General features: G+C 42.9%; 1 protein-coding gene across 1 annotated transcript in view; it reads left to right on the top strand.

Annotated features, from left to right (window-relative positions):
* Nucleotides 1–13,171, top strand: part of LOC147893373 (dihydroflavonol 4-reductase/flavanone protein) — an 82,670-nt gene extending 69,499 nt beyond the window's left edge. The window contains exons 7-9 of the mRNA XM_087385991.1: nucleotides 9,926–10,039; nucleotides 12,176–12,215; nucleotides 12,560–13,171. Coding sequence (XP_087242117.1) covers nucleotides 9,926–10,039; nucleotides 12,176–12,215; nucleotides 12,560–12,712 — 307 coding nt within the window. The 3' untranslated portion in view covers nucleotides 12,713–13,171. The remainder of the gene's footprint in view (nucleotides 1–9,925; nucleotides 10,040–12,175; nucleotides 12,216–12,559) is intronic.
* Nucleotides 13,172–14,470: the final 1,299 nt, after the last annotated feature.

Raw genomic sequence — 14,470 nt, 5'->3', positions numbered from 1 at the left:
CCTTCTCTCACAATATGGTCAGTAATGCTTGGAGATTTCAGCTCAGCCTTAGAAGCTAGAAGCCCACTAGAGCTCCTCATTGGGAGAATTTCTAGATTTTTGTAGACTTGCAGAAATCCTTTCGGAAGAGACCTTGGAAATCCCTCAGAAAATCACTCTTCTTCTGGCTTTCTATTCACGGAGACATTGCAGTGACCGAGTGGAGATCCATGTTCGAGGTAGCCTCTAGTTATTGTCGTTGCCTCTCTGCTAAGGAATGAATAATGATGTAGAGAAGCCCAAGAGAAAGGGAGTTTGTCATTATTGCAAGAGGCCTAGTCACTACATAAGAGAATGCAAGAAAAGAATTGCCAAGGAAAAGAAAAAGGATTCAGCTATGGCTGTCACAGATTCAGCTCCTCATGGACATGATGGTGGCGATGCTTCAGCCAACTTAGTGGAAGAAGAGTGCCTTTTTGACTTGCATGGACATGATGGTGGCGATGCTTCAGCCAACTTAGTGGAAGAAGAGTGCCTTTTTGACTTGCAGTCCTAATTTTCAGGTGGTTGCTCCAGGTATTACAGCCAGGTCTGAGGATGACTCTTATGCTTTTCTGACTTGCAGTTATGATCCTTCTAAGGATTCATATGCTTTCAATGTCAATGAGACATTGAATAATTGGTACTTTGATAGTGGTGCCACCAAACATATCACTTCTAGGAAGTGTTTGTTTGATTCTCTGTATCCATCACCCGTTGGAAAAAGGGTGTCTTGTGCAAATGATTCTTCCTATTCAGATCGTGGTATTGGTGAGATTGTACTTACAACCACAGATGGCACAAATTTTAGAATTCATGATGTGCTTTATGTACCTGGAATCAAGAAGAATTTACTTTCAGTGTCCTCTCTCAATAAACGATGATTTCAGGTTGTCTTTGAAGATGACAAGTGTGCAGTCTGAGATAGGGAAGATGATTATTCCTTGAGACTATCTGGCATGTTGTTTCGTGGTCTTTTTCAGCTTGATGTTTTTGAGAAAAGAGTAGATGATGCACTTGCAGTTTCTACTCCCACTACTGCTGGATCTCCTTCTGTATTCCGGTCAGCTATAATATCCACAGCTGGACAGCAAAGGATTGGCATGGGTATTAGCCTGGGTAGAGTTGTGTTGTTGAGGCTAGTTGTTGGAAACAGCTCCGGGTTGTGCGCAAACTTTCTGTGCCAGAGGGATTGATGCTGGACAATGCCTAGTTTGTTCATGTGGATTCCTGGAGCAGCTTGCCAGAGAATATTTGCTGATTTGGATGTCAACTTGCCAGAGAACTTGTTTTGCTTATGGTTGCGAGTTTGGCCATAGATTATGCACTTGGATATGTGCTGGATTTTGGATGCCTTGTGCTATGGAATTATGCATTGAGGCTGGATGCCTTTGTAAGCCAGGGATTGCAGGTTGTTGAATGCGTGCCAAGATAAGATTCGGTTTGCTGCTTTGGATAAGTGCAAGTTAGTGACCTTGTTGTATTGGTTGCCTTTTGAATAAATTAAAGAAATACCGAAAGGGGCGCCAATGAGCCGTTTGCTACAACTAGTGTCCTCCCTCTTATCAATAGCGGCTATACTAGGCTGCAGCAAACTAAGCAAAGCAGCAACCATGGCCGATTTTGGGGCCAATCTGGTGTTGCGCTTAGGTACAATCTAGCTCTTGAATATTGTTTCAGTATGTGCTTGGCTTTGCTGGATCGATTTCTCAGTGGCTGTAGTAAGTATTAACATGGCTGTAATTGAAATGTATGCAAGTTAGTTATGATTTACTTCCCTTTAGGAAACCGAAGGCCTGTTTCTTGTTGGCCAAGGTTTATGGGTCAATACTAGAGAGAGAGATTAGCTCCTACACAGAGACACATAGACAATGGACTTTGGGACAGGTTGGATTCCGGAGGCAGCATTCCATTCTTGATCATATCTTCACACTACGGGCCCTCATCGAGGAGATGAGATTGAGATCCTAGAAAGTCTTTGCTTACTTTATAGTCTTTCAGAAGGCCTTCAACTCAGTCCTATGATCCCACATGATTAGATGATTTCATGAGATGCATATCCCAAGAAACATGATTTGGGGGGTGATGAGTTTGTATGAGTTAGTCAGAAGGCGAGTATGTGCCCCTGGAGGCCTCTTAGATTGGGTGCCCTCTCTTACTGACTCTATTCGTGCTATACATTGATGAGATCACGACCTTCATTGAATGCCTAGGAGATGAGGGATCATTGTTGGCCAGTCTGATGATACAGATATTGTTGTACGCAGGTGCCATAATCCTCTTATCCTCTTCAGCAGCAAGCTTACAGAGACATCTAGAGGCCTATATGTGTTTTGCAGAGAGAGAGACTTGACAGTCAACCTTGGCGATGGAGATCGTCCCATCAGATCATACAGGCAGAGTTTGCCATGACACCACTTTAGATTTATGCCATCTTTCCGACGGTGACATATCTTCACAGGGTCTGGGCCTTACCTAGTTGGAGACTACCGAGGTTGGTACTTGGTGGGAAACTCCTCCGTAATGTATAGAGCTGGAGTAGATTCAATCGTATGATACAGTTGATCTCATCACGCAAGATCAGGTGATTAGGGGCATCCAAGCTGTACTAGAGGGGGGGGGGGGGGGGGGAGGCGGTCTATCTGGCAAACCATCTAGATATGCGTGCGTACCAAGCCGTGCAAGCCCCTCTCTCAGACATGCATGCGTACACCCCACCGTGCTAATGCCCCTCTCGGCTAGGCCTCTGTATGACCAGCAGGATTTGCATTGGTAGGTGAACTCTCCTCAATATGCAGCTAGCTGCAATAGCTGCTCCAATGTTAAAATGAACTTCAGGTCTTTGAATATTTTCCTGCCTTTGATGCTTCTTTGCTTGGTTCTTCTCCTTGACTCAGCTTCGGATCCTTTGCAGTACTTGGTGATGCATTTGCTTGTTGCTTAGCCAAGCTAGGCTTTGCTTGGACTTCTGGAGCTTCCTTGGTCCTGGAGCTTGCTCGGTCTTCTTTTCTTGGAACTCTACTGCGGTGACGTTCCCCTTCCATTCCCTTGCTATTTTGCCACAGCCTAGATTTGTGTCATCCTGCTTCAACATGTATCCACTTGCTTGGTACTATTTCTTTTTGTTTTTCAATAGTATGCTTATTAAGGAATGAAATGTTTTCCTTCTGTTCAGTTACGGACAATGGGGACTAGGTCTAGCATTTGAGGGTGGACCCCCTTGCTTGGGGTTATGGGCATTAGTGACCCACAAGAGTGATGGCCTCTCTTTGAGAGGAACATCTAGGAACCACACCCCACCTGAGTACCCAAACATGGGACCAATCAAATGCACAGATTGCATACCGACCTAGGAACCATTCAAGAGAATGTTCCCTGAGCTTTGGGTGTGGGCCTGGCAGCATGCCAAGAGTAATGGAGATACAAGATAAGACGACAAACAAATGAGCTCAGTATGGCTCAGTTATGACCTTAGAGTACGTCAATAGATAGTCTAAGCTGTTAGGAACCCGTGGGTGCGATCAGAATTAAATTCTGACAACTTTGAAATTTTAGGGTTTTTGGGAGTGACGTGGCAGCTGACATGTGGCAGACTGCCACATGGAATCTGAGCTGGCAGGTCAGTCCACCTGTCCCACACATGTGGCAGCATGCATGGCAAGTGGCAGGGCATGCAGGCCAAGTGTTTGGCCCCAAATCTGGTAGATTTGGGGCAGGTTGTGGGCTGTCCTCTTTGGGACTGCAGCCCACCAAAAATCTGGGACAAGTGTCCACCTTCCACTCTAGGCCTAGGGGGGGGGGCTGAGCCTATAAAAGAAGGCCTCTCCCCTTCATTCCACACATGAAAATTTCGTCACTTTTCTTCTCCCTCCTTTTAGATGATGCAGCAGAACCTCTCCAGCTCCTTGGGTGCAGCCAGCTTCTCCCCAGGCCATTCTCTCACCTCAGCAGCACTTTCTCTCTCTACAACAGCACATTCTCTCTCTACAGTTCCAGCCCCTCCTCTCCAGAAATCTGCCCCCTCTCAGCTCTTCTGGAACAGCAGCAGCATCCTCTCTGCTTCACCTAGCCTGGAGCAGCCACAGCCCCTTTCTCTCTCCTGCTGCAGTCTTTCTCTCTCTACTGCAGAATTTCTCTCTCTACTGTTCCAGCCCATTTCCCTTGCAGAAATCTGCCTTTCTGTGCACCTCTGGAACAGCAGCAGCTCCTCTCTTACATCTCCTCCCTTGGGATCAGCATAGGCACTCTCTCTCTACAGCTATCACTCCATAAAGTCTTTCTCTCTCTAGCCTACAGGCTGTTTTTCTAAGCTGTTCTCATTCCAGCCCCATTTCCACACTCTCCTCACCCAAGGTAGCTTCAGAGGCATCAAGGACTTCATCTACAAAAGGGCCAAGTCACGAAGGGAGCCTGTATTGTCAAGTTTATCTCATTTACAGCACTATTTCATGTTGTTTCTACTATCTTTCTAGAAACTAGTGCTTGTCTCTAATGTTGGATGTAAGTGGTGATTGTTGCAGGCTTCTTCCTTGTGGATTGGGCAAGCCAAGAGCTGAAACCTGAGCTTGGAGTCCTCCTTTTTGTTGTCTACCTTGTACATATGCTCTTGAGTCTTGTATCTAGGTCCTAGGTTTTCACTGAGTTCATCAGTTTGGAAGGTGCATTGCACCTTGGTCTTGTATCTCCATTTTCAAGAATAAAGTGAGCCTGGATAAGGGGGGGGGGCCCCGTCTTGGCCCCTCAATCATATTGCATTCTCCAATGATGTCACTTTGTGTTTAAGCTGTATAAGTCTTAATTCCAGCTTAATTGCAAACTCTTAAGTTCAAGTATATGTGTTTGGCAACTCGCAATCATCTCATTCAAATGCCTCTGCAAAATCCGTTGTTTGAATTGATAGAAAGCACCGAGTAGTTTACATTGGTATCAGAGCTTAGGCAGTGGTCCTGTACTCTGTGCTTTCTCTTGTTGAGTCTCTCCTTCATTGAGTTATCTTGTCATCATGGCAGCCAATGGACCTGACCCTCCTCCTAACCTGCATGAGTTGAGTGCTCTCTTGGCAAACATTGCTCAACAGGTTCAAGTGCTGGAAAGCAGCCAAGCAGGAACTCATGACATAGGGCCCCAATCCCAAGGAAGAGGCCGTGCGGACAACACCAACTCCAACAAGGAGGGAAGATCATCCTCTTCTTCCCCTCCTTGAGGTAGACGGCGTCATCGGAGTCCATCTCCTTCGAGACGTCCACGGAGACGAAGGTATGCAAAGCATAAGGTACCTCTTGGAGATAAGCTCTTCAAGTTTACCAAGTACAAGGGAGAGGACAAGCCCGAGGTCTTGCTGGCCTGGATCCAAGACCTCGAGTATTTCTTTGAGGGGGACGAGTATGAAGACAAGGCGAAGATCCGGTTTGCCGTCCTGCACATGCAAGACTGTGCTTCACTCTGGTGGGCAGCTATGGTCAACACTGGACAGCAAGCCCACACCTGGAAGCACTTCAAGAAGAACTTGATGAGGCACTTCCTGCCTAAGGAGTTTAAGAGAGATACAATGGTGCAGTGGGACATCCTCCGCCAACGCCAAGAAGAGAAAGTCAGTGAGTATGTTGATCGTTTTTGGGATACTTTGTTAAAAGTTCAAGCATTCAGTAGGAAGGATAAAAAAGAGCAGCAAAGGAAGTTCTTTGCTGGCCTACGGTATATCGTTCAGCATGAGGTGGACATTGCCACTCCTACTTCTCTCGAAGACACCATCAAGATCGCCTTGAAGGTGGAGAAGAAACAATCTTTCTCCAACAAGCGGAATGGCAGCAACAACAAGCGGAAGTCCCAGGGAACCTCTTCCAAGGAACAAAAGGGTAAGGAGACAGCAAAGGACGCACCAAAAGAGCAAAAGTCAGCCAGCCAGCCTCCTTCGAAGAAAGCAGCCCGCACTTTCAGCTCATTGTCTCCACAACAGAAGCAAAAGTATTACTCCGAAGGGCGGTGTTTCAAGTGTGGCGATCAAGGCCACAACTTCTACGAATGCCCTCAAGCTGCCAAAAACAGCAGCAACAAAGAAGCAGCCCTCAAAAAGCCAGTTTTGGTAGTCAACAAGGTGGAAGCACCTCCAGAAAAGGGAGCTGTAAACGACACCCATAGTTTGTTGAAAACATGGGGTCAGGTAAAGGATCAATCTGCTTTGTTTTTGTTCGATAGTGGAGCTACTCACAACTTTATTTCTCATGAGATGGCACAGAACCTCGGGATAGCCCCAGAGGATAAAGGAGAAGCCTTGGTGCAGCCTTCAAGAACCAAGAAGAGAAGGTGTACCCCATCATCAGCAAGCTTCGGGTACACATCCAGGGGTACTTGGATCATCTATCCTTCATGGTGGCACCACTTCAAGGATCAGATGTAATTCTCGGCATGCCCTGGCATAAGCAAGTCAACCCCCGAATCGATTATGTGAAGAATATTCTAACCCTCCAACATAAGGGTAGAGATGTGAGCATTACAGCGGGAGTTTCAGGAAACACCATTCCTATGGTAAGTCATGCACGATCTCCCAATTTGCTTAAGAAAGGAGTATGTTCTTTTCTAGTGTTTGTACGCGATAAGCAACCAAGTGAAGAAAAGTCAGATCCTCTCACAAAAGAAAGATTAGATTTCCTTCAGGAATTCTCTAGTTGCTTCTCTCAGGAACTTCCTAGTTACCTCCCTCCTGAGAGACCAGAGGATCACAAAATTGACATAGTTCCAGGGTCTTCACCTCCAAATAGACCCCCATATAGAGTTAGTCAATCTCAACAAGATGAAATCTTCAAGCAAGTCCAAGAACTCTTGGACAAGGGATTGATCCAACCCAGTAGTTCTTCTTTTTGCTCTCCTGTCTTACTAGTCCAAAAGAAGGATAAAACCTTCAGGATGTGCATAGACTATAGAGCCTTAAACAAACAGACGGTTAAGAATCGTTTCCCAATTCCTCGTATAGACGATATCTTTGATCGTTTAGGAGGATTTGAAATTTTCAGCCGTATAGATCTTAAGAGTGGCTACCATCAGGTACGAGTTGTACCTGAGGACATTCATAAAACAGCCTTCCGAACCACATTTGGGCTGTATGAATATATGGTAATGCCATTTGGCCTTACTAATGCCCCAGCCACGTTCAATCGACTGATGGAACAGTTGTTCAGGAACTATAGACAGTTCACTGCCGTCTTCTTTGATGGCATCCTCATTTTCAGCAAGAATGAGGAAGAGCATAAGGAACATCTAAAGATTGTATTTCAAATCTTAGCTGAAAATGCTCTTCACATCAATGAGAAGAAAAGTGAGTTCTTTCTTCCTGAGATTCACTATCTTGGTCACATTATCTCACGAGAAGGTGTCCGTATGGACCCAGCCAAGATACAGACAATTGTAGAGTGGCCTGACTTGAAGAATGCCCATGAGGTAAGGTCTTTTCTAGGCCTATGCTCATATTACCGAAGGTTTATTTGGCATTTTGCTGAACTTGCAGCCCCTCTACATGATCTCACTAAGAAAAATCTGAAGTTCAGATGGACCCAAAAAGAAAAGAACTCTTTTAATGCTCTAAAGCATGCCCTGACTACAGCTCCTGTACTTATCATTCCTGACTTAAGGAAACCATTCCTAGTAGCAGCTGATGCCAGTGGTGATTGCCTTGGGGCTTCTCTTACCCAGGATGGTCATGCTGTGGCCTTTGAAAGCCGACGACTAAGAGATGCTGAACTTCATTATGATATTTATGAAAAAGAACTCTTAGCTGTAATTCATGCTCTCAAACTTTGGAAACATTATCTTTTAGGGATAGATTTTCTTGTAAAAACTGATCATGAAAGTCTTAAATATTTTCTAACTCAACCTCTGATCAGAGAGAGACATATGAAATGGTCTACCTTTCTGCAATCATTTCATTTTCAGATACAATATACTCCTGGAAAAGAGAATGTAGTGGCTGATGCCCTTTCTCGTAGACCACGGCTTCACCATATTTCAGTTCCCTATCATGATGAGCTAACAGCCCTCAAAGAATTCTGAGGGAGATGCTGATTTTGCTCAGCCATGGGCACATTTGAAAGATGGAGGCACCCATCATGCCTACCACATCAGGGATGGCTATTTATTCATGGAGAACAAACTATGTATCACAAAGCAGCTTAGATCTAAAGTGATGGAGGAAAGCCATAACCCACCCTATGCTGGTCATAGGGGTATTGTGGCCACTTTTTCAGCCATGGATAAATTTTTTTACTGGCCTAATATGAAAAAGGACACTGCTGCCTACATTTCAGCTTGTCTCGCATGTCAAAAAGCTAAGTATGAGAGAGGAAAACCCAAGGGTTTACTTCAGCCCCTACCCATTCCTGAGAGACCATGGGAACACATCACCATGGACTTCATTACAGGAATTCCCAGGACCAATCAAAATCATGACATGATTTGGGTGATAGTAGATCGATTCAGCAAGCAAGCCCACTTCATTCCTTGCAGAAAGAATCTCAAGGCACCTGAAGCTGCCCATTTATTTATTAGACACATCTTTAGACACCACGGCATGCCCAAGTCTATAGTATCAGATAGAGACTCAAAGTTCACTAGTAACTTCTGGCAGGCTTTGTTTGAGAACCTTGGAACTCTTCTAAGTTTCTCCTCAGCTTTTCATCCTCAAACGGATGGCCAAACTGAAGTTACGAATAGTACACTCTTGGATTTGCTGAAATTTTATGTGCATGACCAGCAAACCTTTTGGGAGAAATTCCTTCCTCTTGTGGAGTTTGCTTATAACAACACAATTCATTCCTCCACTGGAAAAGCTCCTTTCGAAATTGTATATGGTAGATCTTTACCAACTCCACTCATGCAAACAAAAGAGAAAATCTTTGCCGCTGATCAATTCGTGGAGGATTATGACTCTGCTTATGCCACGGTTCGAGCAGCCATTCAAAAGGCACAGGAGAAACAAAGAGCAGCTGCAAATAAAAGACGGAGGGCGTTTGCAGTGAAAGAAGGCCAATGGGTCTTATTGAAATTTGAAAAAGCCCGGTTAAAAACCAAAGTGGGCAAAAAGCGCATCTACTTCAAGCTATCCTTTCGATATTATGGTCCTTTTCAGGTGTTGCAGGTAATAAATGATGTCTCAGTCCGATTGAGACTTCCAGAGCATTGGAAGATCCACAATGTCTTCCACGTAAGCTTGGTGAAACCCTTCATTGGGGAACCACCTCAAGAGCCCACACTGGACGATGCACCTGAAGTAGAGGACACTGAGATCTTGTTGATCCCAGAGCAAATTATTTTGCATAACTTCACTACGGGACGTCGAGGCACGACTCGCAAAATGTACCTTTTGAAGTTCAGAGGGCTCCCATCCACCGATGCCCAATGGGTGGACAGAGCTACATTTCAGGAGTGTCCTGAAATCCTGGATGCTTATGAGGAAGCATTTCAGTTGCGGACAACCGAATGAAAATTTGGTCTGTCCAGTTGATACCCCTCTTTTTGTACCTTTTCTGGTTCTGTTGCTGGTCCCTTTGAACGAGTGAGTCCTATGGGGGGATACCTCTACAGCCTATATATGTGAGATAGCCTCCCCAACCTCCTCCTTCTGGAAGATTCTCTCTGATGCTTTAAAGATTTTGGTTCTCTTTGATGAAGGGTTGACAATTGGGACCAAAGTTTATCTTTGTTATTTCTCCCATTATAATTGTTTGTTTATTATTGAGGCTGCCTAGGGCATGGCTTATTTTTAAATCATTGAAATGTTTTTTTGTGTTATAGTATAAGCTAGACAGTGGGGCTTGCAGCATTGCCAGTGTCCTAATTTGTGCATTCTGAACATTAATTGCTTTTTGTTTCCTAATCGTTGATCTTTTATTTAAAAAAACTCCCCATTTTCAAACAGGAAGTATTTGGAGAAGCCTTGTCGCTGGTTGGTGACCAACAATGGGACACTACGTTTACTAAGTGCAAATTGTGAAATAGGGCTGGGCTTTCTTCTGCTATTCCTTTTACTCACGTAAGTCTTTTAGTTGGAGACCATGGTTTTATCGATGGACTGCATGGGGAAGGGAGGTTTTCATCGGTTATGCAAGTTTCATGTGGCTGTGTGATAAGTTCAGAAAGTTAAGTGAGGTGAATCAATGCAAGAGCTTGACTTTATGTGAGGACATTGAAAGTGTAACTTTGATGTGGTGGCACACGTTGTCAGCTGGTTGTCTACGATTACGAAAGTTTAATTCTGTGTTATGTGTTAAGTTTAGAAAGCAAGGTGGGCTGAATCAATGCAAGACCTTGATTTCCAATTTAGATATTGAAATATAACTATAGATTGGTGGCAGATGTTGTTGCCTGGTTGCCTATGATTGATTGGTTTATGAGATGTATTCAATCTCCTACTCTGTAATCCATAAAGGGTAGATATGAGAATGATGCCCTCTACTTTGAAATATGGATGGCAGTTAGTAAAACAGGTCCCGTGGATGTGGTACTTACATTCACAAGTGAAATACCTTTAGGCTGGTTTTAGCTTTCATTCTCACTACCTCATGTTGATAACAGGAGAATATAATGTGATGCGTGATATTGGAGAACTCTGAGTACATCAAGCATTAATTTAGTGGGCTGCTCTACAAATACTTAGAACATAATGGATAAATGTTCATATTCTGTAATTCTTGTCTCACAATATGTGAGAATCAGCATGCACATATGCGTAAAGTGGAAGCAAATAATGCATCAACGAGAGTAGATCTATTTTCTTGTGAGGTGCTGCTGCAAAGCAGGCTGAATGCCTGCCCAAGACACTCTCTCAAGACTAGAGGTTTGTAGCATACAGAACTCCCAAGGTGTGAATCCAGAGAAGCATAATTGTTGATGTGCCCCCAAGATAGTTTTCCGAGCTAATCTTTACATTCATTGGCTTCTCCTCACACAGGGGCCTTACAGATTGAGAAACTAAGGACTGACCTATGGAGAACTCTGAGTACATCAAGCATTAATTTAGTGGGCTGCTCTACAAATACTTAGAACATAATGGATAAATGTTCATATTCTGTAATTCTTGTCTCACAATATGTGAGAATCAGCATGCACATATGCGTAAAGTGGAAGCAAATAATGCATCAACGAGAGTAGATCTATTTTCTAGTGAGGTGCTGCTGCAAAGCAGGCTGAATGCCTGCCCAAGACACTCTCTCAAGACTAGAGGTTTGTAGCATACAGAACTCCCAAGGTGTGAATCCAGAGAAGCATAATTGTTGATGTGCCCCCAAGATAGTTTTCCGAGCTAATCTTTACATTCATTGGCTTCTCCTCACACAGGGGCCTTACAGATTGAGAAACTAAGGACTGACCTAGAACCCAAAGAGCATTGATATTGTCAGAGGGTACAACGTCGTGTGTAGGTTATTTGTTTTCACAATACTTAGAATTTAAAACGATTAATCCTATATTTTGCCATGACTGAAGGGAGATATAAAATCTTACAAAAGATAAACCACACAAAAGTATAGGGTTAGAGAAAGGATAGTGTAGAGAAAGGATAGTGCTCTAGATGGGGTGTGGACCCTCTCCCACGTTTCCCTCCAAGGATGAACCTTGGTGTATTGCTATCCTTCATCCCACATAGGAGATACGAAGTGAGTATGACTCTTTAAACAGGACAATTATTTATGTACTTCACTAAGAACTAATGCCAAGAATCACCAATCTTAGCCCAGACGAGATAAAACTCTACCAGAGCTAGAAATTCAGTGATGATTTGCAGATCTGCTACAACTCCACCTTCAACATCTCCTTCTCTGCAGTTCCCACATGCAAAAGTCATCTTCCAGATACCTGTAACCACTAGGGTAGGATACCAATATCGATTTAATGTCAAAATCATCAATGAATCATTGCAGATAGGTCCATAGGCATCACCACATTTCTACAGTTTTTCATCTATGAGCTGCTCATCATTATCTGAGACTTTGAAAGGAAGTATTTCCCAATCATCAAACAACTGAGACCTAAAGGCAGAACATCCTTTTTTTTGGTCTTTTTTTTCTCAGCTTGGGGGAAGAGAAAATATTAAAATGGAGGAGGAGCGAAAAGAGGGGGCGGGGGAAGATTGTAAAAGTTTACTGATATGTAATGTTAATTGATCATGCAGACCACAGAGAAACTTGATACAGCTTTTGGTATATTGGCAGGTAAGCCTTTTCTCCTTGGCCCCTACCCCTTAATACAGCAAACCACACTACCCTTTAGCCCTGACTCTGTCGTGTCACATCACATCATACCACTCTTTGGATAAAGCTTGCTATTTAGGGTTATCGTTTTTGTGGCTCTGCTTGTGTAATTTATCTCACAGGAAATTTGAAGGAGGACATGAATGCAATAAGTCTGCAAGGATATAATTTGCTTTGAAACTTTAACTCGATGTTTAGATACAGCATTTCTTTTCTTCCAACATTTACAATTTATGTCTACAGAAATTTTCTCAATATTCTCTGCTGTTTCATTAATGCTTCTCTATCTTGTTCTCCTTGGCTAGCTGCTCAAGCTCATGTATCATGCGCCAACAACAGCCTCCTCTCATAGAAGCACCTGGACGAGGATTGGGATGAGAGTAAATCCTATAATTCATCGATACCTTCCCTTTTTAGAAAGCCCCTTGGGGTTTGCACAGCGCTGGTTTTACAATTAAATTGGTTTTTGGGCCAAAAATGTGTCTAAAGTATAGACGTATTTCAGTTTTGATACAAATAGGGCTTTGAATTCAGACCCATGGATTTAGTATTCATGCAGACTGTAAGCATTGGGTATATGTCTGGTCCTCGCTAACATTATGCAGCTGTCTTCCATTAGTAAGACACCAAGAGATGCCCAGCATGGTAGTTTGTACTTCAGTGTTGGATTATCAAGTGATGAACATTTTTTAAAAAGTCCAGGCTGTATAAAATCCAGGATAATGTAATTCCAGCTGCACCCCTGTGGGGGAGTCCATGCTTTTTTGCTTTTAAGGCAAAAGCCCAGTGTCTTTGATACACATTTCAGAAGATGAAATGTCCACGACATTTTATTCAGAGGTAGCCTTAAATGTGTCCTGGACACTGATGAGTAGTTTTTTATTTCATGGAGATTCAATAAAGGAGAATATACGTGCTATTACACTCCATAAGAATAAGTTCCTGCATTTTTTGGCACTTTTTGATGCTCCCTATTTCCTCCACATGTACATTGATAAAGGAATGTGAAGTTTGCAAGGATTTTTTTAAAGATTTTGATAGTGCACAGACTTTAAGAAAGGTGTTGAATCAGCACTATGCTACAAATTCAATTCACGTTTAGGGTTATGGGCTTACGTAGAATGGGTGGGATTTCTGATAGTTTTGAATTGATGTGAGGTATCTATGGTGTACGCGAGTTGTCTGAAAGCAAGCTTTCTTGGGGAATGGCTTTTAGCAAAGTTGAAGTGCCTGTTTCTCACACGGATAAGTTGAATGGTTGGTGGTGATGCAGTAGGGGGAATGAGGATTGCCCAAAAAAAGTAGAATGGGCGATGAGGTTCGCCCAAAAAAGTAGGAGATCTAATGAGGATTGCCCAGTAAAAGTAGAAGATCTAATGATGAAGTAAAAGGTGCCATGTGAGGAGAGTTATTCAGAGGCTATCTACTTAGTGAGAGATGTATTGAGTGAGTTGGAGAATGTAGGCAAAGGCTGCATGTCAAGTTGTTTTCTTTGGGTCTAAAGGTTGATATCATATGTTAAACGGCAATGGTCTGTGTATACTACCTATAATATCATAAGAATGGCTCACATGAATACAAACCTTTTTTTATATGGCTAAGTATGGAGTGATTATTTCTCGATTTTATAAATTCTCTCTTTGTATTGGAAAAATTGCTTTTATGTCTCAAATTTGCAATTGATCAATCTTCTTTGTATGGGCTAGAATTTGAAAAAAGTAATGAAGAAAGTCGTCTGTGTTTTGCATTGTAGCCGTTACATATTTTGGATCAGTTTTGGGTCTTTAGGGGCATGGGAATCCCTTGTGTGTATGTAAGTGTTGCTGTTATTGTAATAAATAACTTAATCTCTCTCTCTCTCTCTCTCTCTGTGTCACTCTGCACCTCCTCTTCAAGGGACTGCTTTAGTGGGGACTTGGATGTGGGTTTGGGAATTTTCCACTTGTGTTTTAATTTTGAAGAAGATGCTAATCAATAATAGCTGTTGATATAGCTAGGTCTGGTCTTTAAAAAAAAAAAAAAAAAGTCGTCTGGGTGTGCATTTTCACAATCTTTGGCTTGCTCATGTTTATGCTTAAGAATGTGTTGTGTAGGTATTGTGTAGTTGAGTGTTTTGTTCTTTGATTTTTCTTTCTGGTTTGTTCGGCTATCAGTGTCTTGGGTTTTGTCTTGTGTTTGTACATCATTGTGTCTGTAGCTAAAATTGGTCTTTACCT

This window comes from Dipteris shenzhenensis, chromosome 15 (genome assembly GCF_047967505.1).
Source record: "Dipteris shenzhenensis isolate YYH24624 ecotype China chromosome 15, Dip_SZ_1.0, whole genome shotgun sequence".
Lineage (NCBI taxonomy): Eukaryota > Viridiplantae > Streptophyta > Polypodiopsida > Gleicheniales > Dipteridaceae > Dipteris > Dipteris shenzhenensis.
This window is presented reverse-complemented; position numbering and strand designations above follow the sequence as displayed.